Source organism: Lissotriton vulgaris, chromosome 2_1 (assembly GCF_964263255.1).
Source record: "Lissotriton vulgaris chromosome 2_1, aLisVul1.2, whole genome shotgun sequence".
Lineage (NCBI taxonomy): Eukaryota > Metazoa > Chordata > Amphibia > Caudata > Salamandridae > Lissotriton > Lissotriton vulgaris.
In genome coordinates this window covers 1,593,643,181-1,593,669,651 of record NC_141687.1, presented here as the reverse complement: position 1 = coordinate 1,593,669,651, position 26,471 = coordinate 1,593,643,181, and the positions used below count along the sequence as shown (strand labels likewise).

The window sequence follows — 26,471 nt, the reverse complement described above, 5'->3', positions numbered from 1 at the left end:
TTTTTGTCCACCCTAAGCGTGGAAGGGTATACTCAGATGTGAGTCCCTTGCTCATTGCACCATCAGGATTCAAGCAAGCCGGGCCGAAGAGGCTGAAATGCCAGAAACCGGTCCCCGGTAGCTTGTTTCCTTCCCAGTGTAAGAATTGGCTTTTGTAGTTTGGTTTGCCCTGTTCCCATCATGCACTGGGACAGGAACAGACTAATTTGCATACAGCCAGGTTCTGAAACTGGGATGGTGCAGTGAGCTAAAAAACGGTGTTGGATCTAGCCCTGATCTTTTGACTGGGTGAGAGTATTCTGTTTAATTCAGAGACTCTGTCCCTCACCACCCCTTGTTGTAAATATTTTTGTCCACCCTAAGCGTGGAAGGGTATACTCAGATGTGAGTCCCTTGCTCATTGCACCATCAGGATTCAAGCAAGCCGGGCCGAAGAGGCTGAAATGCCAGAAACCGGTCCCCGGTAGCTTGTTTCCTTCCCAGTGTAAGAATTGGCTTTTGTAGTTTGGTTTGCCCTGTTCCCATCATGCACTGGGACAGGAACAGACTAATTTGCATACAGCCAGGTTCTGAAACTGGGATGGTGCAGTGAGCTAAAAAACGGTGTTGGATCTAGCCCTGATCTTTTGACTGGGTGAGAGTATTCTGTTTAATTCAGAGACTCTGTCCCTCACCACCCCTTGTTGTAAATATTTTTGTCCACCCTAAGCGTGGAAGGGTATACTCAGATGTGAGTCCCTTGCTCATTGCACCATCAGGATTCAAGCAAGCCGGGCCGAAGAGGCTGAAATGCCAGAAACCGGTCCCCGGTAGCTTGTTTCCTTCCCAGTGTAAGAATTGGCTTTTGTAGTTTGGTTTGCCCTGTTCCCATCATGCACTGGGACAGGAACAGACTAATTTGCATACAGCCAGGTTCTGAAACTGGGATGGTGCAGTGAGCTAAAAAACGGTGTTGGATCTAGCCCTGATCTTTTGACTGGGTGAGAGTATTCTGTTTAATTCAGAGACTCTGTCCCTCACCACCCCTTGTTGTAAATATTTTTGTCCACCCTAAGCGTGGAAGGGTATACTCAGATGTGAGTCCCTTGCTCATTGCACCATCAGGATTCAAGCAAGCCGGGCCGAAGAGGCTGAAATGCCAGAAACCGGTCCCCGGTAGCTTGTTTCCTTCCCAGTGTAAGAATTGGCTTTTGTAGTTTGGTTTGCCCTGTTCCCATCATGCACTGGGACAGGAACAGACTAATTTGCATACAGCCAGGTTCTGAAACTGGGATGGTGCAGTGAGCTAAAAAACGGTGTTGGATCTAGCCCTGATCTTTTGACTGGGTGAGAGTATTCTGTTTAATTCAGAGACTCTGTCCCTCACCACCCCTTGTTGTAAATATTTTTGTCCACCCTAAGCGTGGAAGGGTATACTCAGATGTGAGTCCCTTGCTCATTGCACCATCAGGATTCAAGCAAGCCGGGCCGAAGAGGCTGAAATGCCAGAAACCGGTCCCCGGTAGCTTGTTTCCTTCCCAGTGTAAGAATTGGCTTTTGTAGTTTGGTTTGCCCTGTTCCCATCATGCACTGGGACAGGAACAGACTAATTTGCATACAGCCAGGTTCTGAAACTGGGATGGTGCAGTTAGCTAAAAAACGGTGTTGGATCTAGCCCTGATCTTTTGACTGGGTGAGAGTATTCTGTTTAATTCAGAGACTCTGTCCCTCACCACCCCTTGTTGTAAATATTTTTGTCCACCCTAAGCGTGGAAGGGTATACTCAGATGTGAGTCCCTTGCTCATTGCACCATCAGGATTCAAGCAAGCCGGGCCGAAGAGGCTGAAATGCCAGAAACCGGTCCCCGGTAGCTTGTTTCCTTCCCAGTGTAAGAATTGGCTTTTGTAGTTTGGTTTGCCCTGTTCCCATCATGCACTGGGACAGGAACAGACTAATTTGCATACAGCCAGGTTCTGAAACTGGGATGGTGCAGTGAGCTAAAAAACGGTGTTGGATCTAGCCCTGATCTTTTGACTGGGTGAGAGTATTCTGTTTAATTCAGAGACTCTGTCCCTCACCACCCCTTGTTGTAAATATTTTTGTCCACCCTAAGCGTGGAAGGGTATACTCAGATGTGAGTCCCTTGCTCATTGCACCATCAGGATTCAAGCAAGCCGGGCCGAAGAGGCTGAAATGCCAGAAACCGGTCCCCGGTAGCTTGTTTCCTTCCCAGTGTAAGAATTGGCTTTTGTAGTTTGGTTTGCCCTGTTCCCATCATGCACTGGGACAGGAACAGACTAATTTGCATACAGCCAGGTTCTGAAACTGGGATGGTGCAGTGAGCTAAAAAACGGTGTTGGATCTAGCCCTGATCTTTTGACTGGGTGAGAGTATTCTGTTTAATTCAGAGACTCTGTCCCTCACCACCCCTTGTTGTAAATATTTTTGTCCACCCTAAGCGTGGAAGGGTATACTCAGATGTGAGTCCCTTGCTCATTGCACCATCAGGATTCAAGCAAGCCGGGCCGAAGAGGCTGAAATGCCAGAAACCGGTCCCCGGTAGCTTGTTTCCTTCCCAGTGTAAGAATTGGCTTTTGTAGTTTGGTTTGCCCTGTTCCCATCATGCACTGGGACAGGAACAGACTAATTTGCATACAGCCAGGTTCTGAAACTGGGATGGTGCAGTGAGCTAAAAAACGGTGTTGGATCTAGCCCTGATCTTTTGACTGGGTGAGAGTATTCTGTTTAATTCAGAGACTCTGTCCCTCACCACCCCTTGTTGTAAATATTTTTGTCCACCCTAAGCGTGGAAGGGTATACTCAGATGTGAGTCCCTTGCTCATTGCACCATCAGGATTCAAGCAAGCCGGGCCGAAGAGGCTGAAATGCCAGAAACCGGTCCCCGGTAGCTTGTTTCCTTCCCAGTGTAAGAATTGGCTTTTGTAGTTTGGTTTGCCCTGTTCCCATCATGCACTGGGACAGGAACAGACTAATTTGCATACAGCCAGGTTCTGAAACTGGGATGGTGCAGTGAGCTAAAAAACGGTGTTGGATCTAGCCCTGATCTTTTGACTGGGTGAGAGTATTCTGTTTAATTCAGAGACTCTGTCCCTCACCACCCCTTGTTGTAAATATTTTTGTCCACCCTAAGCGTGGAAGGGTATACTCAGATGTGAGTCCCTTGCTCATTGCACCATCAGGATTCAAGCAAGCCGGGCCGAAGAGGCTGAAATGCCAGAAACCGGTCCCCGGTAGCTTGTTTCCTTCCCAGTGTAAGAATTGGCTTTTGTAGTTTGGTTTGCCCTGTTCCCATCATGCACTGGGACAGGAACAGACTAATTTGCATACAGCCAGGTTCTGAAACTGGGATGGTGCAGTGAGCTAAAAAACGGTGTTGGATCTAGCCCTGATCTTTTGACTGGGTGAGAGTATTCTGTTTAATTCAGAGACTCTGTCCCTCACCACCCCTTGTTGTAAATATTTTTGTCCACCCTAAGCGTGGAAGGGTATACTCAGATGTGAGTCCCTTGCTCATTGCACCATCAGGATTCAAGCAAGCCGGGCCGAAGAGGCTGAAATGCCAGAAACCGGTCCCCGGTAGCTTGTTTCCTTCCCAGTGTAAGAATTGGCTTTTGTAGTTTGGTTTGCCCTGTTCCCATCATGCACTGGGACAGGAACAGACTAATTTGCATACAGCCAGGTTCTGAAACTGGGATCGTGCAGTGAGCTAAAAAACGGTGTTGGATCTAGCCCTGATCTTTTGACTGGGTGAGAGTATTCTGTTTAATTCAGAGACTCTGTCCCTCACCACCCCTTGTTGTAAATATTTTTGTCCACCCTAAGCGTGGAAGGGTATACTCAGATGTGAGTCCCTTGCTCATTGCACCATCAGGATTCAAGCAAGCCGGGCCGAAGAGGCTGAAATGCCAGAAACCGGTCCCTGGTAGCTTGTTTCCTTCCCAGTGTAAGAATTGGCTTTTGTAGTTTGGTTTGCCCTGTTCCCATCATGCACTGGGACAGGAACAGACTAATTTGCATACAGCCAGGTTCTGAAACTGGGATGGTGCAGTGAGCTAAAAAACGGTGTTGGATCTAGCCCTGATCTTTTGACTGGGTGAGAGTATTCTGTTTAATTCAGAGACTCTGTCCCTCACCACCCCTTGTTGTAAATATTTTTGTCCACCCTAAGCGTGGAAGGGTATACTCAGATGTGAGTCCCTTGCTCATTGCACCATCAGGATTCAAGCAAGCCGGGCCGAAGAGGCTGAAATGCCAGAAACCGGTCCCCGGTAGCTTGTTTCCTTCCCAGTGTAAGAATTGGCTTTTGTAGTTTGGTTTGCCCTGTTCCCATCATGCACTGGGACAGGAACAGACTAATTTGCATACAGCCAGGTTCTGAAACTGGGATGGTGCAGTGAGCTAAAAAACGGTGTTGGATCTAGCCCTGATCTTTTGACTGGGTGAGAGTATTCTGTTTAATTCAGAGACTCTGTCCCTCACCACCCCTTGTTGTAAATATTTTTGTCCACCCTAAGCGTGGAAGGGTATACTCAGATGTGAGTCCCTTGCTCATTGCACCATCAGGATTCAAGCAAGCCGGGCCGAAGAGGCTGAAATGCCAGAAACCGGTCCCCGGTAGCTTGTTTCCTTCCCAGTGTAAGAATTGGCTTTTGTAGTTTGGTTTGCCCTGTTCCCATCATGCACTGGGACAGGAACAGACTAATTTGCATACAGCCAGGTTCTGAAACTGGGATGGTGCAGTGAGCTAAAAAACGGTGTTGGATCTAGCCCTGATCTTTTGACTGGGTGAGAGTATTCTGTTTAATTCAGAGACTCTGTCCCTCACCACCCCTTGTTGTAAATATTTTTGTCCACCCTAAGCGTGGAAGGGTATACTCAGATGTGAGTCCCTTGCTCATTGCACCATCAGGATTCAAGCAAGCCGGGCCGAAGAGGCTGAAATGCCAGAAACCGGTCCCCGGTAGCTTGTTTCCTTCCCAGTGTAAGAATTGGCTTTTGTAGTTTGGTTTGCCCTGTTCCCATCATGCACTGGGACAGGAACAGACTAATTTGCATACAGCCAGGTTCTGAAACTGGGATGGTGCAGTGAGCTAAAAAACGGTGTTGGATCTAGCCCTGATCTTTTGACTGGGTGAGAGTATTCTGTTTAATTCAGAGACTCTGTCCCTCACCACCCCTTGTTGTAAATATAAATCCTGGGCTAGGCTTGATTATTTTTTTCTGACTACACACCTCTATGCCTCACTGACTTGTGCGCGAAACCTCCCCAGAACATATTCAGATCATGCCCCAGTTCATATTGCCCTGCGAGGGGCGGAGTTAGGCCCCCCTGTTACAGCGTGGCGCATGCAGACTGCGATGCTTTTAGATGAGGAGTTTAAGGAGGCACTTCGTGAGGAATGCTTGGATTTTTTTAAACGAAATAAGGGCTCTGTGAAAGATGTCGAGACTATCTGGGATGCCTTTAATGTCACACTGCGAGGTTTCTGTATTGCAAAGGGCTCTGGGGTGCTTAAAGCTATCCTGAATCGATTGAAGGCTTTGGAGGCGAGGCTGGGACGGGCGGAGGAAGCCCTCCGAACACGCCCTACTGGCGACACGCTTGCGGAGATAAGAGACTTAGTTACTGAATATTCGGATGAAGCTGCACGCGAGGCGAAGTTTAGGCATAAGTATTGGGTGGCGCGGAGATACGGGGAGGGTGAGAGGCCCGGGAAGGCGTTGGCCGCTACAGTCAGGCTTATGCGGACGCCTACTGCCATTCTGGAATTGGAAACTGCCGAGGGGCTTCTGCTCCGGGACTCCACGCAGATACTTAATGAATTTGTTAACCATTATAGTACTTTATACACCTCCAGGGGGTGGGCGGGCCGTCTCTAGACGACTACCTCACGGATGTCGCGCTTGGGTGGCTGAGCGACGCTCAGCGGGCCTTTTTGAGTGCCCCGTTTGAGCTTGATGAGGTCAAAGAGGCGATCATGAGTATGCAGTCAGGCAAGGCCACGGGACTCGATGGCATCCCTGTCGACGTTTACAAAACCTACATTGAATTCATGGCCCCGGTACTGCGGGAAGTGTATGAGGATGCTCTGGAAGTGGGTCATCTCCCTGCGTCCATGAGGACTGCGCTGATCATCTCACTACTTAAGCCAGGAAAGCCTGCTTCGCACTGTGACTCCTACAGACCCCTCTCGTTGCTAACGTGCGATGTAAAGATACTGGCTAAGCTTATTGCCACACAAATTAGTCTATTGCTGCCAAACCTTATCCTTCCAGATCAAGCGGGCTTCGTCCCAGGGAGAGCTACGTCCCACAACCTACGCACCTTCTTCTCAGTGTATGACTCCGTACATGAGGACTTGCCCATGGCGGCCATCTTTCTAGATGCCACCAAGGCATTTGACTCGCTGGAATGGGATTTCCGGCCATCTTCATTTCCTGGATAAAGCTACTGTATACACGTCCTGCAGCCAGGGTCCTTATTAATGGGCAGCTCTCCCCAGAATTCGAGGTCTCCAGAGGGACCAGGCAGGGGTGCCCCCTATCCCCCCTCCTTTTTGCCATCGCCACGGAACCCCTAGCTGCTAAACTGCGGCAACACTACAAGAACAGCGCGCTAAGATGCTTCCAGAGACAGATCCTCATATCTATGTACGCAGACGACATCACACTGTATGTTCGACATCCACGGGATAACCTACACCCATTGCTTAGGGAATTCATTAAGTTCGGGGCCCTCTCAGGAGTGCAGATAAACTGGGCCAAATCTTGTATCTTCCCCCTCACTGCGTCCACGCATGCATTCCCACTGGAATACCCGCTTACATGGACTGAGGGTGACTTTAAGTACCTAGGTATTCACATCGAGAAGGATAGGGAGGCACTCATGAGGGCGAACTATGGTACGGCCATCAGCAAGATCGGCGACCAGGTTTCGCGGTGGATAACGCTTCCCCTTTCGATGGTGGGAAGAGCCTCTCTGGTTAAGATGATTGTGCTTCCGAAACTGCTTTATCTGTTCCTCAACATACCCTTTCACCCTGGTGCGTACTTCTTTAAAAGGCTTCGATCGGAAATGCTTAAACTGGTGTGGGGTGGGAGACAACCCAGGCTCAAGTGGGAGGTACTGACTAGGCCTTATGTGCGGGGTGGATTCGGAGTGCCTGATTTCGAACTATACTTTCGGGCGGCCCAGGCGCATTACGCCTATTTCTGGGTGAGACAGCCTAGGTACATGCCGCAACTGGCTGCGGAGCATTGGCTAGCGCACCCCACGCCTATAGAGGGAGCACTGTACACCATTGTGGAAGGTAGGGATAAGACCCCTACCACTCTGTCTGGCACTGTCACGGCCTGGGTGCGCATTTGTGACAAGCTGGGACTGCAATTACTTTAAAACCCACTTATGCCCCTGACATACCACCCACAACTGCCACTGCTGCAGGAAACTGGCTTCCGAAAACTGCTGTCCAAAATTCATGTACACACGTGGGGGGACTTGTATAACAATGGCACGTTCCGCACCAGAGACCACCTATTTGGAGGCATACACCCTACTTCACTGGAGATCTTTTACTACCTGCGCCTGCGGCATGGGCTACAAGCCCTCACACCCGACTTTCCGCATGAGCCACCTGTCCTATTACCCTTGCAGCACATCCTACAATTTGAGAACCCACGCAAACTGGTGTCTACGCTATATAGATCCATTCGGGCCCACATTGAGTACACTACACTTCCTGCCAGGGCAAAATGGGATCGGGAACTGCCTACCCCCCTCACTGATAAACAATGGGAGTTCTGCTTGCAACAAACGGAACGTATATCATCCAGCAGCAGGTATAGGATCATCCACTACAAATTTGTGCATAGATTATATTACACCCCGGCTCGCTTACACAGATTTGGACTGCGGGATGATGATACCTGCGACAGGTGTGGGGCCCCTGGGGCTGATTTTCTGCATCTTGCTTGGGGGTGTGCCCGAATACAGCAGTACTGGGACCAGGTATTTCAGGCCCTTTCTACAATGATAAACACTGAGGTAACACCGACTCCTGTGATGGCTCTGTTGGGGTATGTGGAACCTCTGCAGGCGGCTCACCGCAAATATGTAGCGTTAGCCTTGTTGTTGGCCAAACGTAGGGTGGCCTGTCGTTGGGGCAGGGGAAGGGCACCCAAATTTAAGGAGTGGGTGAATGACCTGGTATATTGTCAGGAACAACTTCACACGTATGCAGAGTTACTGCCGCTCTCATCCAGGCCCACTGATATCTGGGCCCCGCTGCAATGCTACCTGATAGCGGAATCTTCACATAGTGATGAATTGTGAGCTGCGGTTGTTGTTCTAGGATTGGGGAGGCGGAATTGATGGGGTGTTGCGGAATGGTCCACAGCTCACTGTGCCTCGCGATTGAAAAATGCACTTTATTCCCTTTGTGTTATCCCTTACCCCCACCCCCCCACAGCTCCCCCCTCAGATGTCTCCATTCTACCATGAACTGTAACTGTCCTTAGCCCACATGGTCGCCACGCGGTGCCGCCCCCCCCCCCCCCCCCCCAATGTGTTTTTCTGTGGTGCACATGCTTAGAGTTTGTTCTGTTCTCTTTCTTTACTGTTTTCAAAAACTACAAAAGTGAGACGAATTTATATGCTTTACTTCTGCCTGTACTGTTAATTCAATATTGTGCTGATATGCAGATCTGCAACGGCTGATTGTTATTTGACCATTTTCCTTTCCCTGATTGGCGACTTATGATGTGGCAGCCGGCCTCCGGGTTGTGGCAGTATGCTGTGTACTCTTAACGGTACTTAATAAACGTCTTGCACCAAAAAAAAAAAAAGAAAAAAAAGAACTTAGCCATATATGTTAAACTTGAGGAAGGCAAGGTTAAACAAGAAGCAACCAGTGTTAAACTTGAGTCAGGATGCCTTTAACAATGGCTATTATAGGGGGACGTGATGCATGAATGTTTTTAGTTTCCATTCCATTTGGTTGCATTTTTTGACATCAGTTAGAAAGCTTTTTATTTGAGCTTCATTTACTTCTCATCAAGATGTTCATGTGGAGTTGTACATGCAGTATGACATAATGGACAATATTTAGGGATGGGAATAATTGGATATTTATTTGAACAATTTTACAGATTTTTGCAAAAGTTACACGAGAATAAGCATTCAATGTATAATGTTGTTTCTGATATCTTGTGTTTTGAAAGGCATGCCTCACTTATAAATAAAATCCAGTGAGATATCGGCAGGAGAGAAGCTTGAAAGAAAAAGTCTTTTGGGTGCTGTTTATAATTTCCATGGTCACAATATCTTCCCAAATCAGACTCCTGCGTTCCAAAAATATGGAAAATCATGTGACAAGAAAATATGAGAAAATTACCATATTTTAGACAAGTACAAAATGCAAAAATCTCATGAGATTTTAGCTGAATAATTAAAAATGTACACGGATCAATTACAATGTAGTAGTTACGGTGTCCAAAAAATTCCTGCGGCCACTGCCTGTTCTACTACAGGCTCATTACAGGATTGTGACTTTACGTTTCTTGACCAATGGACTGCTTTGCACGAAACATTTGGTTATTCAACCTATGTATCTCCAGAATAGGTGAGTCTCCTTTCAAAGTCATCTAGAAAAGTTGTGGTGCTACTGTCAAGTACTTAGTTGGACCAAAACAAGTACCTACATGAAGAAGAAAATGCAAGTACAATTGCATTGGTGTGCATTGTCATCTTTAAAAGTGTTTAGGTAAAGGATGCAATATGTATGGCACCTTATAAGAGACTTCACAGCGTGGCCATATGACAAATAACCAGGTCTTGGTGTGTTTATCTGAATACAGCAAGTAAGTATTGACTTACCTCTAAACTGGCATGCAGGGAGCAAACCAATAGGATTGGAGGATTAGAGAGTCGAAATCCATTAACTCCTGGACTTAATTTCATTTCTGAATAGGGGAACAATAAGTGGAAATACATATTTATGATGTTAAACATGCGGAAATAATATAAAAAAACAAGTAGTGTTTTCCAGTGAATGACAGTGCAGAGGAAAATGTAACAAACTTGGCAAACATTTACTGCTGATGGAGCTTTACTATTCGGTCTAGTTTCTTGTTCACTGACAATGGAAAGTCGTGTGGACAATCCACATGCCCCCAAATTCCAAGTCTGGTGGGAGCTGTAGTTTTAGTGAAAACCAAACAGTATATCTAGCACCCAGTGGGAGCTACTCTCATGAATGTAACTTATTAAATACAGAAAAGTATAAAGCTGGAAGGATGCCAGAGGGGTAGTGCTTTTCACTCGCAATACCTCTGCCAAAGACATTTATTTTATGTTTTAATCATTTGGAAATTGTTTTCAACAACCGCATTTAAACGTTTTTCTGGACTTTTTCTGGACAGTTGCAGAATGGAAAATATGGAGATTAAAAGACCTGTTGTATATTTGTGTTTTTATTTGCTTTATCTTTGTTGCTGCTTTTGATGTTAACCTTTCTATAATATGTTTTCTCTTTTTGTTAGGTGCTGCTTTGTTTTGTTTTGTCCTTAATGGGATTCCCTATCCAGCTGGAGTATGTCCTTCCTCGCTCCAGTTCTGTCCTGAGAGCTCCAGTTGACTGTGTTGTTTCTTTATGTGGCTTCACCGCCATAGATTTGTGTGTCTGTTTTTTGGTATGACAATTTTTCTATTTTGTAAATAGCTTTTGTCATTTTTTTGTCATTTGTTTTCTAATTCCTCCTTCTCCTTGCTCCTATATCTCTTCTTTGACCTTTCTTTATCATGCAACATATTTTTTCATTTTCCTTTTTTACTTTACTTCTGCTTTATCTTCGTTTTTTCTATCTTTATCTTCTTTTTTCCTTCTAGTATTATTACTACTACTTCTTTTTCTATGATGCCCTTTTCTATTTCATTTATTATCTATCTTGCTATGTTATTACACGCTTGTGGTTATATTTTATCATATTTATGCTGTTATTATGGACTTATTTTTCCAATTATCTGTTTTATGACTGTAGTTTATATGGTTGTAAGATTTATTTCATGGAATGTTAAAGACTCCTCTATGAAACGTCAAAGAGTTTATCCTGTATTTCCAGTTTACAGGGCACTAAGCTTAAACAACAATGGGTTGGTCATCATTTTGCATCTCCGGGTTCAGGGAAATACAATGGGGTCGCTATTTTGTCAAAAAAGTCTTGATATGAAAGTTATTGCTCATGATGTTGATGGTGAGGTTAGATGGGTTTCAGTTTTCTTACTTGTTGAAAAACTCCCATTGACAGTTGTCAATCTTTCTGCACCTACTACTCTGATAGGTCTTATTGTCTAAATTGATGACTTATAATGATGATTATCTTCTTGTTGGTGCTAATTATTACTTGGTTTTTGATCCCATTATAGAAAGACACTCTAAAGGTATATTTACATCTTCACATGTGCACTCAGTTTCAAGGATCTTTTTTTGATGCTTAGAGACTATGCAACCTGGCACTTCGATAGTATACTTTCTTGTCCCCTGTTCATTTTTCCCAATCTCGATTAGACTATTTGTTTATTTCTAAGGCACTCGCTCAAACTCTTGTACATTCTGATATCGGCTCCATATTAATTTCAGATCATACACCGGTCATCCTGGATTTAGATTTACTTCCACCTATCCAAGGCACTATAAGCTAAAGGTTCAACAATTATCTTTGTTCAGATCCCAAATTCTCTCAAGGTTTTGAACAATTTATTAGAACATTTCTGGGGTAAAATGGATCTCCTGATCTTTATCCTCAGACTATTCAGGAAACTTTTAAAGCTGCCTCTAGAGACTTCATTATTGTATTTATAACACAGAAATGGAAATCGTCTTTGATCAATTCAAAATTACTCATTACACGTATTCAACAATTAGAACATTCCTTTTATATTAATAGGTCTAAGTTCGATATCGATGAACTCGTTACTGCTAAATTTGAATTTAATAAAATCTCTATGGCACCTGCAAATTCGTATCTATTCAAATCTAGTGCTAAGTATCATGGTGGTCAAAAAAAGGCAGGGACATTTTTCGCTAATTTCCTTAAAATATTAAAAGAACTTACTAAAATTGACTCTCTTTAAATTCTACCAATTATACAATCTAAAAAAATGAAGCTATTCTTTGGAATATATTCATTTCTTTCGAAGTCTTTACTCTCTGGAATCTCCCTCTAATCACCAGGGCCCTCTTCAGTATGTATTGCCTATATCTTCTCCTTTAAAACAGAATATTGATATTTCTTCTTTAGGCGAGGATATTTAAATTCCATATGTTTCTAATGCTATCAGTCTATTAAACGAGGTAAAGATCTATGACCTGATGATTTTACTATAGAATGTTATTTCTATTTTAAAAACTTCTTTTTTCCAATCTACATCCACTTTTGCTCTCCTTTGCATCCTTACAAGAATCTGGGGGTTTATTTCAGGATAGTTTAATATGTATCCTTCCCAATGATAACAAAGATCATCCCTTATGTAAAAATTATTGGTTCATTTCTCTAATCAATGTAGATTATAAGGTATTTGCAAAAATACTATCTCTTAAATTGGATGTTTTTCTACCTCATCTAGTTGGGAGGGAGCAATGTGAGTTCATTAAAGACAGGCATCGCTCAGATAATACTAGACTATTTTTATTGTACTTAGTAAGTCTAAGTCATACAAATCTCCTTTAGCAGCTGTGTCTTTAGATGTGGAAAAGGCATTTGACAGAGTTAACTGATTTTTTATTTTTTTCACACTTTTCTGGTTTGGTTTTGGTTCTAAATTTATTAATTATGTTTGTTTGTTGTATTCTTCCCCCAAATCTTCTGTTTTAGTAAAGGGCCTTCTGTACCCATTCTTTCCCCTTTACAGGATGTTAGACAAGGCTTTACACTTTCTCCTTTACTGTTTACCCTGCCTTAGAGCCCTTTTTTAATAAAAATCCGTCCAAATCCAAAAATTTAAGTTTTTGTTTATGGTGGGAAACAGTTAAAATTTTCTGTTTATGCTGATGACATTTACTTTTTCTTTCTCATCCACAGACCTCTCTACCAGCTTTTTTATTGGAGGTAGACACATTTGTATCAGTTTTTGGTTATAAATTCTTCCTCTTAATTAAATATCTTGGATTGTGGTTCAATGATTTCATTAAGGATATGATATCTTTAAATTAGAAAAAATTGCAATCAGTATTACTTTCCTTTACATCTCATTGGAATCGTTTGTTTTTATCTTGATTGGGCTGCCTATATACTATATAAATGAAGTTAGTTCCTATGATATTATTTATATTTTGATTATGCGGGTGAATATCCCTCACTCTCAATATACAAAATTATATTCCATTTTATCTAAATTTCTATGGAATAACAAAAGAGCCTTGGATGTCTCTTCACAAACTCAAACAACCTAAACACATGGGGGGGGGGGTGATTTTCCGGATTTCCATAAATATCATTTACCCTTTTTCTTAAACATACTTCTTTTTTTGTTGCAGGTAGAGGGTTATTTAATCTCTACCTTATGAACTAACCTTGAAAAGTCCTTCGTTTGTCATTTTTCCCGTCTGGAATCGTTATCTTTTACCTCTAGACCTGTAGCGCTATCTCTTTGAATTTTAAAGAGTATATGTAAGGTACTTCATCTTATTTTTATTTCTTATAGAACTTCTACAGATCGATTTTTACAATTGTCAACTTGGCACAATACTTTCTATCAAAATAAGTAATAACAACTTTTTGGGGAAAGATTGGCATGATAAAGGTCTCAAGTGGATTCATCAGCTCTTTCAAGATGGTGTGTGCATTACATTTTCGGTTGGCCAATCCTGGTTCTCCCTTCCAATTTCACATGAAGCCAAATATTTGTCCTAATTTCTGTAGCTACATTCTCATACAATACATTTTCTGCTAATCACACAACTTCTTTTCCTCTACTCATTATAAATCAGATGTCATATGCATTTCCTTCTGCATCTCACCAGTATAAGTATTTAACACTTTTTACCAATCCTAGGGACAAGACAGGGGTGGAACGGTTTGGGAAAATTGATTCACAAAGGATGATTTCAATTCCAATTTTGATAAAAATCTGGAACAAAATAAGGTAGTCTTGAAGGGCAGCTAATGCCACTCAAACCATATTTTTTATTTATAGCCAGCTGTTGTCTCCTCCTGCTACTGTCCCATTTACATGCTGGTCCTGTTCCAGTTTCCCCTCAGTGCTGCTTGCTGAGAGGTCGCTCCCCAGCCTCCCTGGCGAGTCGTGGTATCGTTGTGCTGCATTGCTGTGAATTCCAGCTAAAAGTTTGTCCTTATCGTAGTGCACTGGGCGCTGCTTCGCCTCGCTTCTGATTAAATTGCATTGCATTGTAAAGCTTGCTTGTACTGTAGGGCACTGGGCGCTGCTTCGCCTCGCTTCTGATTAAATTGCATTGCTTTGTAAAGCCTGTTTTCACTGTAGGACACTGGGCGCTGCTTCGCCTCGCTTCCGCTGATATTAATTTTACTTAAGTGCGCGTTTACCGCCGGCGCTGTGCTCTGCCCTCCCCCCGCTGCCATTTTGTTTATTTTGTTGTTGTCCGAGGTCTGCGTCCTCGTGAGCCCGCCCCGCCTCCCAGCTGAACAGCCCTCCCACTTTGTATTTACAGCGCTCCCATTCCTGGAAGCGCTGTGATCCCCTCAGTGCTGCTTGCTGAGAGGTCGCTCCCCAGCCTCCCTGGCGAGTCCTGGTATCGTTGTGCTGCATTGCTGTGAATTCCAGCTAAAAGTTTGTCCTTATCGTAGTGCACTGGGCGCTGCTTCGCCTCGCTTCTGATTAAATTGCATTGCATTGTAAAGCTTGCTTGTACTGTAGGGCACTGGGCGCTGCTTCGCCTCGCTTCTGATTAAATTGCATTGCTTTGTAAAGCCTGTTTTCACTGTAGGACACTGGGCGCTGCTTCGCCTCGCTTCCGCTGATATTAATTTTACTTAAGTGCGCGTTTACCGCCGGCGCTGTGCTCTGCCCTCCCCCCCGCTGCCATTTTGTTTATTTTGTTGTTGTCCGAGGTCTGCGTCCTCGTGAGCCTGCCCCGCCTCCCAGCTGAACAGCCCTCCCACTTTGTATTCACAGCGCTCCCGTTCCTGGAAGCGCTGTGATCCCCTCAGTGCTGCTTGCTGAGAGGTCGCTCCCCAGCCTCCCTGGCGAGTCCTGGTATTGTTGTGCTGCATTGCTGTGAATTCCAGCTAAAAGTTTGTCCTTATCGTAGTGCACTGGGCGCTGCTTCGCCTCGCTTCTGATTAAATTGCATTGCATTGTAAAGCTTGCTTGTACTGTAGGGCACTGGGCTCTGCTTCGCCTCGCTTCTGATTAAATTGCATTGCTTTGTAAAGCCTGTTTTCACTGTAGGACACTGGGCGCTGCTTCGCCTCGCTTCCGCTGATATTAATTTTACTTAAGTGCGCGTTTACTGCCGGCGCTGTGCTCTGCCCTCCCCCCCGCTGCCATTTTGTTTATTTTGTTGTTGTCCGAGGTCTGCGTCCTCGTGAGCCCGCCCCGCCTCCCAGCTGAACAGCCCTCCCACTTTGTATTTACAGCGCTCCCGTTCCTGGAAGCGCTGTGATCCCCTCAGTGCTGCTTGCTGAGAGGTCGCTCCCCAGCCTCCCTGGCGAGTCCTGGTATCGTTGTGCTGCATTGCTGTGAATTCCAGCTAAAAGTTTGTCCTTATCGTAGTGCACTGGGCGCTGCTTCGCCTCGCTTCTGATTAAATTGCATTGCATTGTAAAGCTTGCTTGTACTGTAGGGCACTGGGCGCTGCTTCGCCTCGCTTCTGATTAAATTGCATTGCTTTGTAAAGCCTGTTTTCACTGTAGGACACTGGGCGCTGCTTCGCCTCGCTTCCGCTGATATTAATTTTACTTAAGTGCGCGTTTACCGCCGGCGCTGTGCTCTGCCCTCCCGCCCCTGCCATTTTGTTTATTTTGTTGTTGTCCGAGGTCTGCGTCCTCGTGAGCCCGCCCCGCCTCCCAGCTGAACAGCCCTCGCCCCTCCCCATTCCCAGCATCCATATATGACAGTAGCCCATGCGCGCAGCGTACTCGCGCAGCGTTCGCGCCCAATCCGCGCCGAAGGTGCGCCAAAGGTAAGCCCGTCTACGCCCGTCCGCGCCTGGACCGTGCCCAGCGCCAGAGCCCCTGGTCCTCGTAATGTCCACCCCTCCCGCACTACGTACGATGCCTCCACCCTCCTAGCCCTCAACCCCGGCCGACTCCCCAAATGCGTCCAAGCCGCCCCCGGACACACCCATGGACCCTTTTCCTGCAACTCCTGCAAGTTCACACAACAGGTATGCGACCCCAACCACCTACAATGCATCCTGCTCAACACCCGCTCGGTCCACAGGCACGCCATCGACCTCTGGAATCTACTAGACACCATCTCTCCGGACGTCGCCTTCCTAACTGAAACATGGATGAACGCCTCATCAACCCCAGACATCACTATTGCCATCCCAGAAGAATACAAGATCATCCGGAAGGACCGTACCGGCCACACAGGAGGAGGCATCACTATCGTCCATAAGAAATCCATCCGTATCTCAACCAGCTCAGACGTCAATCTCGCCAACTCTGAACACCTTCACTTCCAGATCCACACCGACCCCAAGACCACACTCAGAGGCACCCTTCTCTACAGGCCTCCAGGACCCCGAGCACAATTCAGTGAAGACATCACTGACTTTATTACCCCACACGCACTCCCCTCCAAGGACTACATTCTATTGGGAGACCTCAATTTTCATCTTGAAAAAAGCAACGACAGCAACACCACCACCCTTTTGGACAACCTCACCAACCTCGGACTTAAACAACTTGTCACTACCCCCACCCACATCGCAGGTCACACACTCGACCCTATCTTCACCTCCAGCAAACATGTTTCCTTCAGCCACACCACAGCTCTCCTTTGGACTGACCACAGCTGCGTTCACTTTACCTACAACAAGCCTACTTCCAACAACCACCCCCAACCCACTCTGCAAAGAAACTGGAACAAAATCTCCATCGACCAGATCTCCTCATCGCTTCTTCAAAACACCCCAGCCCACTCCTCTCACCCAGACCAAGCAGCCACCAACCTCACCCAATGGTTATCCAACTGCGCTGACATCCTAGCACCACTGAAAAAACGACAAATCAAACTAGGCAGCAAGAAGGCCTCCTGGTTCAACGACGATCTTAAGAAATCCAAGAAACTCTGTCGCTCCCTTGAGAAGGCCTGGAAAAAAGACCCAACCACCAGCACCAAGGACACCTTCAAAAACGCCACCCGCATACACCACCAACTGATCCGGAATGCCAAGAAAGCCGCTTTCAAGGACCGACTAGATGCCCACAACAGCAAGGAACTATTCAACATCGTCAAGGAATTTACCAACCCCTCGGCCAACTCCAACGACATCACCCCCTCTCAAGTCCTCTGCGACTCCCTAGCCTCATTCTTCCACAACAAAATTGCAGACATCCACAACAGCTTCGACAACCGACCCAAAGAACAACACACCCAACCCCCTGCAGGACCCCCACCCTCCCTGAACATCCTCAATGACTGGAAGCCAATCTCCACTGAGGACACCATCCGTCTGATGAACTCTATCCATTCAGGATCCCCCACAGACCCATGCCCTCACCACATCTTCAACAAAGCAGACTCCATTATAGCACCGCACCTTCGAGACGTCATCAACTGCTCCCTCAACTCCGCATCCTTCCCGGAAAGCTGGAAACATGCCGAACTCAGCGCCCTCCTGAAGAAACCCACAGCTGACCCCACCGAACTCAAAAACTACCGCCCTATCTCACTCCTTCCATTCCCGGCCAAAGTCATTGAGAAAGCGGTCAACAACCAGCTCGCTGCATTCCTCGAAACCAACAAATCCCTCGACTCCTCACAATCCGGCTTCCGAGCCAAACACAGCACTGAAACCGCCCTCATCGCAGCAACAGACGACATTCGTACTCTACTGGACAATGGAGACACAGTCGCCCTCATCCTCCTCGACCTCTCCGCAGCCTTCGACGCGGTCTGTCATAGCACCCTTTTACAACGCCTCAGAAACGTCGGAATCCAAGGAAAAGCATTGGACTGGATCACCTCGTTCCTCACCGGAAGAACCCAGAGAGTCCGTCTTCCACCATTCAAATCAGAAGCCACTGAAGTCATCTGCGGCGTACCACAAGGATCTTCACTCAGCCCCACCCTCTTCAACGTATACATGAGCCCCCTCGCGATCATCGCACGCCAACACAACCTCAACATCATCTCCTACGCCGACGACACCCAACTTATCCTATCACTCACCAGAGACCCTAACACCGCCAAAACCAACCTGCACGAAGGAATGAAAGAAGTAGCCGAATGGATGAAGCACAGCCGTCTGAAACTGAACTCAGACAAAACAGAAGTCCTCATCCTAGGCACCTCCCCCTCCACCTGGGATGACTCTTGGTGGCCAGAGGCCCTTGGAAAAGCTCCGATCCCGACGGACCACGCACGGAACCTGGGCGTCATTCTGGATTCCTCACTCTCGATGAACAGTCAAGTCAACGCCGTTTCTTCATCTTGCTTCAACATTCTTCGCATGCTCAAAAAAACATTTCGCTGGATCCCCACCGAAACTAGAAAAACGGTCACCCACGCACTGGTCACGAGCCGCCTGGACTACGGAAACACACTTTACGCCGGTACGACCGCAAAACTCCAGAAAAAACTCCAACGCATCCAGAACGCTTCAGCCAGGCTCATATTAGACATCCCGCGTAAAGAACACATCTCTGATCACCTGAAAAACCTCCACTGGCTCCCCGTCAATAAGAGAATTACTTTCCGGCTCCTAACCCACGCACACAAAGCACTCTACAAAATCGGACCCGAATGCCTTAACACACGACTGTCCTTCTACACACCCCCCTGCCAGCTACGATCCTCCAACCAAGCCCTTGCCACTGTACCTCGCATCCACAAAACCACCATGGGAGGTAGATCCTTTTTCTACCTGGCAGCTAAAACCTGGAACTCACTTCCCACTCACCTTCGCCTTACTCAGAACCACCTTGCTTTCAGAAAGCAACTTAAAACGTGGATATTCGACAAGTAATTCCCCACCCTTCTTCAAGCGCCTTGAGACCCTCTGGGTATGTAGCGCGCTATATAAATTTAATGACTTGACTTGACTTGACAGATTTCAAACATATGTTATTTGAATGCCCTTTTATTTATGATTTTTGGTAGCAAGTTTGGCAACAGGTAAACACAATTTCTTTTTACACATGTTCCATTTCCTTTCATTTATCTTTTTCTGGGAAGTGTTTCTGAGTATTGACCACCTCCATCCAAGGACTCTAGGGTAATAGATTTGCTTCTTGCAGTTGCTTTTCAGCAGATTACAAAGTCTTCGAAAGGCGCTTCTTGGGTGTCTTTTCAAGCATGGGGATATGGAATCTGTTACAATCACAGACTTGATAGAGCATATGTTCAACCAGTTTCACTTGCTATTGAAAAGGATATCTTAAGGCTACCTATAACACATTTCTCACTGATTCTGCACGTAACATGCATGAGCATAATCCTCACATTGAAGAAGTGCCTAAACCCCAATGGATTGTGCTATATTCCTATTACTAATTCTTCTTTGTTTGTGCCTTTTATTCTGTATAAATTTTTCTGATATTGTTATACAGTTGTTTTTTTTCTAGATGGTGTATAGTTCCACCTAATTCTCTCTTTTTGTCCCGCTCTTTACAATCCATGCATTTCTTGTTTATGGTTATATGCGCAGTGAATACCTTTTGTTTTTATTCCAATGTTTTTGCATATTCAATTTTAATACATTTTCTTTTCAAACTTTTAAAAAAAGAACACACTAAATTGTGATTGGGTACCAGAGGTGTCAGGTCAGTTTTTAAATTGAACCCACTGAACAAATGCCTGTGTAATTACTGTTGTAAAGGTCTTGTTCTGTATGTTTATGTCTGTGATACTGTGACACTATATGTAAGATGATAAGCAGGAAAATTGGAAAGGGGAGACCACTCGGTCACCCCGAACATATGGATGGGTGCCCCAATCCCCCGGGAAACCGTTGCGGGCGGGGGGCGTGTCCCGGCCGGTATGCCCATAGCGGTGTGGTCGGAGCACGCCCCCGCCGCCTAAAAGGGTTGTCCTAAACACCCGCCCGGAAGTCCGTGTACCTATGGGCGGGATGGGGGCGCGGCCCCGCTTTCCCGCTGCTGGATGAAAGGCGCGGGAATCCAGGGAAGCGTCCTCTTGCTCCTGCGCTCTGAAGGCTGCACCACTCGTCACTCGTGAGCCCTCAAGGTAACAAGCTGCAGTTTTTTGAACGTGTAATCTTGTTTTTTCTGTTTCAGTCGTCAAGGCGTTGCTGGGGTTCGAGTCATGGCTGGATAACAGGCAGAGGTAAAAGCTGTACGCAGACATGCCTGGCAAGAAGAGTGGAAAGAGCTCCGAGATGGAACGAATGCTGCGCACATTGGAGAACCAAGTGTCGGCGATGGACAGAAAATTCGGTAAAGTAGACCAGCTGGGTCGTGGCTTAGCGGCCCTCCAGAAACAAGTAGAGGCCTAAACGGGCCCCTCAGGGCGACCGAAGAGGAACGTGGGGCCTGCTTTGCCAAACATTACCCCAGGGGGGGATAAGGAGAAAAAGAGAAAGGGGAAAACGGTTCCTAGCGAGGCCCCAGTCCCGATGGAGGTCCCACTGGTCCCAGTAGCTCCAGCGTCCAGTCCGGTACACAAACCGGATGGGGGATTGCCAATCTCTGTGGTTATCACACCGCTAGATGACAACCAAATGCCTCCCGAACTAGCGCTTCAGTTGGCGGCTGAGTTACCCTGGTTGAAGAAGGGAGCGGGGGGATCTGAGACTGTGGAAGACCCGGCCGAAGAAGCTAGGCTGATTATAGAGCAGCTAAGGCAGACAAGGGGTGCTGGGACAGCGAACGTGCCTTCTATTTCTCCACAGGTGCGAAGGTGGTCGTTGTCAAAAACCAGAATAAGTCGACGGTTACGGCTGGAGGTGCGGCGGAAGCCGGTAAGAGATCACTCCCAATGTTTGGGGAGGGCGCGGTACCCTCAAGGCGGGAAAACTTGGCTCAACATATTCCCATAGCCACTAAGGAACTGGTGTGGGCTAATAAATATATAAACATGTTTTCATTGTTGACTGATCATCGTGAGTTAGAATATGCCAAGACTCAGAAGGATTTATGGCACCCCAGTGTATGGCGGGCAAAAATGGCAGAATTCAGGGTCGAAGAGTCCATGATGAATTGGATCAGGGCATTTTCTATTTTTGTAGCGATTATCGCTGAACGAACACCAGAACTGTTGAGTGACCTGGCTTGCTATAAGAGCAGGATCACGAGCTTCCATGAGAAGTACGGAGGAGAAGAATGGAAAGGGTATGACATGGCTTTTAGAAAAACGAAAGAGTTTATTGAAACACTGACTTGGGATTGTTTGGATACTGTATCGTGGCATGTGCAGCTCTTGCCGGGATCAGCGAGTGGTTCAGGGTCGAGCACAAACGGCTCCAGGGCCTTTACACAAAAACAGCCTCAGCGCTTTCGACCAAACTACGGGGGGGAGTATCAGCCCAGATCGGGCGGGAACGGAAAAAAGCGAGGAGTGTGTTGGGGTTTCAATAAGGGGACGTGTAGCAGGCCACAAGGAACGTGTAGGTTCAGGCATGCGTGCTCTAGTTGTGGTAACACCTCACACCCCGAAACTAGCTGCTGATCCAGAGCCAATGGTACCGGAGGTAAAAGGGGTACAAAGCAGGATTGATACGGCGCTGCGGAAGTGAACACCATCGCCCGTAGATATCCTGACTTTGACCCCGTGGCTCAACAAATACCCTGATCATGCGTCCGACGGGATCCTGCAAGATGGCTTCTCATAAGGCTTCAGGATCCCGGTGGGTGATTTTCGGGGGGCCCCCTCATGTAAGAACCAACTTTGAGTTCAGCGCAACCCGGGGGTTGCCACCACAAAGATCGCCAAGGAGGTTGGCTTGGGGTGGGTTGCAGGACCTTTTGGTGACCCACCAACAGCCGATTTTGTGTGTTCCCCATTAGGGGTAGTGCCTAAAAAGGACCCAGGGGAGTACAGGCTCATCCATAATTTGTCGGCACCAAAGGGGGCTTCCGTTAATGAGGCGATCGATCCTGACAATTGCAGTGTAAAGTATGCATCTTTCGATGACGCACTGGTAATGTTGCATTGTTAGCAAAATCGGATATTGAATCTGCATTTAGGTTGCTTCCGGTGCATCCCCAAGATCAGCACTTATTGGTTTTATGTTTCAGAGGAGATACTACATGGATATGTGCATGCAAATGGGTTGTTCAATTTCGTGTGCCTATTTTGAAATGTTTAGCTCATTTCTGGAGTGGTTGTTCTCGAAGGCCACAGGGCACCAACATGTGATGCATTATCTTGATGACTTCCTGTTTCTCGGCCCAGCGGGCTCTCGGGACTGTGCACGGGCATTGCAGGATTTCTGCGTGCTCATGCAGGGTTTCGGGGTACCGTTGGCGCCAGGTAAGACGGTGGGGCCGACTACCTCCCTGGAGTTTCTGGGCATCGAACTAGACTCCGTGGAGGGTTGCTTCCGCTTGCCGGAGGAGAAGATCGCCAAATTCAGGGCTTCCCTGTTGCAGTGTCTTCAGAACGAGAAAGTGACACTGCACCAATTACAGCAAACAGTGGGTCAGCTTAACTTTGCATTAAGGGTGATACCGATGGCTCGCCCTTTCTCACGATCCATTGCCCAGGCCATGGTTGGCCTCAAGGAAGGGCACCATCGCACGAGACTGTCAGCAGAGGTTTGCCAGGACATGCTCATTTGGCTGGCATTCCTGGCGGACTTCAACGGCCGAGTAGTCTGGAGCAAAGCCCCGGCCTCGTAGGCAGAAATAGGCTTATGGAGCGACTTGGCGGGCAGCGTAGGTTTGGCGCGATCCTCGGAAATCGTTGGTCGGCCCAAAGATGGCCAGCATGGTGGGAAACAAGCGGTTTGACGAGTAACATTGGCTTTCTAGAGCTCTTCCCCATCTGGGTGGCTCTGTCGGCATGGCCGGAGGAGTTCAGAGACCGCTTGGTGGTATTTTGGTCCGATAATATGACTGTGGTTGAGTGCAATAATCAGCAGGCAGCACGCTGCAAATGGATATTGCGATTGTTGAAAGAAATTGTGTTGAAATGCTTGAGATTAAACGTACAATTCAGGGCAAAACATGTGCCTGGTGTACTGAATAATGCAGCTGATGCACTCTCTTATTTCAAAATGCAGGCTTTCAGGGATTGTTTACCCTCAGAGGAGCTAGTGGCAGCGCCATTTCCCGAAGCACTATGGCAAATCGGCGCTCCAGACTACAAAACCTCGTGGCAGCCAGTTTAGCGCCCAGGACAAGGAAAGCTTATGAAGGGGCGTTCCACTCATACTGCGCCTTTTTGGGCCCGGCATGGAGGCATAGATGGGGTCAGGAGGGGTCCTTTACCCAATTTTTAGTGGCACTTCATGAGGAAGGCCGGTCGGCGGCAAGCGCAAGTCGGTATAAGGCCGCCATATCATTTATGGCTCAGCTCCATGGGATCAGGGACCCGACGGACTCCTTTCTAGTCAGGAAGGCGCTGCGCGGCTGGCGGCGCTTAGAAGGGTGCAAAAAGGATAACAGGCACCCAATAGGATTTGACAAGTTGACCTCCTTGCTGGCTAAACTGGAGGAGACTTGCTCCTCACCTAGCGAGGTTGTACTATTCCTGGCAGCGTTCGCGTTGGCGTTCTATGGGGCCCTGCGGGTGAGCGAACTAGTGGCTGCCAACAAAAGAGATATGGAAGGGGGTCTGCGCAGGGATCACATGCAAGTAAGGAGGGATTCTCTGCTGATCACGATAGCCAGGTCAAAGACGGACCAGGAGGCCCAGGGGAATAGCATTGTGTTGTAGCGCGCTCCAGGTAGTTCTGTTGTCCAGTGAGGCTTGTTGAGGCCTACCTAAAACAAAGGTTGACAACATGGGGGGGGGGCCTTGCTGCGACATACGGACGGCACCCCGTTGACAAAGTTTCAGTTTCAGAGGGTGCTGGCAATCACGATTGCAGTGGCGGGCTTGAACCCGAGTGATTTTGGGACCCATTCATTCAGGATAGGGGCCGCTACAGAAGCTACGGCTCAAGTTCTGCAGGCAGATAGTGTTAAACAGTTAGGCCGCTGGTCTTCAAATTGTTTCAAGAGGTACGTGCGACCGCACATGTTGTAAGTTACTGAAGAAGTGCACTCACGCTTGTTGGCTTTTGTTTGGATTACAGTTTCACGAGCCTGTGACGCAGGGCGGAAATTGGGACCGGCCCAGTGTCAGCTAACCACCACTTCAGGAACAAGGAATGGAAGACGTGTGGTCTCAGTCGTGGGCCACTCATACGTGAGGCGTGCCGGGGACATATTCAAGACAGGTGATGGAATCCACACATCTGAGGAATATGGGTTCAGGGTCTCCTTCCATGGGAAGGGCGGCCTGTGTATTGACCGACTGCAAAGTTTTGTGGAAGAATTACTATTGCGGCACAGGTTACCGCCATCTGTAGTCATAGTGCACATTGAGGGCAATGACTTGGTAAGACTGGGCGGACAAGCTTTAGTTCAGCACATACTTTCTGCAGTTAGTTGGTTAGCAAAGACGCTCCCGGGATGTACAATAGCTTGGTCTCACATGATCCCGAGGAGGGTATGGCGGGGTGGGTTGTCCACAACAGCATTGAATCATTCGGTAAAGAGGGTCAACAATAAAATGGAGAAATTGTTTCGCTCTGCTCATCTTCAAAGCATATCTCATGGGTGCATCTGGGGCGATCACTGTTATTCAGATGATGGGGTACACCTGTCCAGGTTGGGGAATGACTTGTTGATAGGAGACTTGATAGTTTGGCTAGTGGGATTGAGGAGACATGACCTATAGGAGGTTTGGGGAGCCAGATGTGGCGGTAAGGTCATGATCGATGAGCAGTGATTTCAAGGTCCCTGGGGAGGGCGCCACCCATTATGGATGGGAGAGCCCGGGGGGAAGCGGCCATTGGCCCCTCCCACGGGGGGCGGCACCCATTACGGATGGGACGCCCAGGGGGAGACGGCCATAGGCCCCTCCCAGGGGGAGATGGCTATATGCCCCTCCCCAGATTTTCCTGGGGGCCGGGTATCCGCTCCGGCGGAAGAGAGTGCAGGGAAGGGGGGGAGTCCACTCTGTCCTTCTTACGGATACCCCGCACGGGAACTCGGATGACCTTAACATGGCGTCGAGTGAAAGGGGGCCCCCGCGACAAGGGAAGTTACAGTTGGCTACGAGGGTAAAGTCCTCTGCGCATGCGCCACTCACACGTGAGGGCGGGAATTTGGTGATAGGGATCTGACACCGGTTAAGACCTTGCCGTTGGCCCCTAACGTTAGGTTGTACAAATTCGTATGCAATGCATTTGTCATGATGTTAGACTCGGTTAGGAAATCTTTGTATTAGAGATTTGTTAAGGTTAGCCTGAACACCTGTCTTCATCAAATGTAATGGAAGTTGAATTTGTACATGATACATGAAACGTTTTTAATTTAAAGTTTTAAATTTTGTTTCATATTTTCATAAATGCGGCCGGGGGGGTCGTGAGGCCCCCCTGCCTTCCAAAAGTTCAAACTGTGTCTGTCTCCTCCCATTAGGATTGGTGGTGGAAGGGGTGGCGGGCATCCCGGCCCATAGTAGGCAAGTTTTGGTAAACCATAACTGGTGAATTTCAGTGATATTTCATTTGAAAATTATAACTATGTCATCAAAATAAAAATATTTTTCTTAATTCAATGTATGCATTTTGTTTAAAACAAATGCTATGAGCAGTATTAACCTTATTTTTTTTTTAATGACTAATGACTCTGCATACAGCTTCCATTCTGATTTAATTTACTGTGCATACCCTTTGTCCATGCAGGTTTAGTCTGATGCATAACTTGCATCTTCAACCAAGTGGTTCACCATTGCCCGTGCTGTGAGCTACAAGGCTTGTGCGGAGGACATGTGTCCAGTGCTTAGTTTGTGGCATTGTTCAGGATGGTGGACACCTGCATTCATTAGTGGGATTGCATGCTTATTAGGTGTCATTAAACTTTGCCTCAAACAATAAGAAGGAATGTCAGTAAAGGGAGAAAGTAGGCGGAAGAAAGACAGGAAATCATATATAAACAAGAGAATGCAATAAAAAAAATATTCAGCATCCATGAGATTGATACTGGGTTGCAGGCACCAAATGGTTAGGGTAGGAAAGTGGAAGACTTCTAAGAGTGGCGATTTCAAAACTGTAAATTGAAAATCTGACTTTACCATTGAAGAGGATTTTAATTA

At 47.0% G+C, this 26,471-nt stretch overlaps 1 protein-coding gene across 3 annotated transcripts in view; it reads right to left on the bottom strand.

Moving 5' to 3' along the window:
• Positions 1 to 26,471, bottom strand: part of KYNU (kynureninase) — a 940,604-nt gene that overhangs the window by 154,944 nt on the left and 759,189 nt on the right. For all 3 annotated transcript variants that reach the window (XM_086957469.1, XM_086957470.1, XM_086957471.1), the window contains one exon: positions 9,876 to 9,961. In XM_086957469.1, the coding sequence (XP_086813595.1) occupies positions 9,876 to 9,961 (86 nt within the window). The remainder of the gene's footprint in view (positions 1 to 9,875; positions 9,962 to 26,471) is intronic.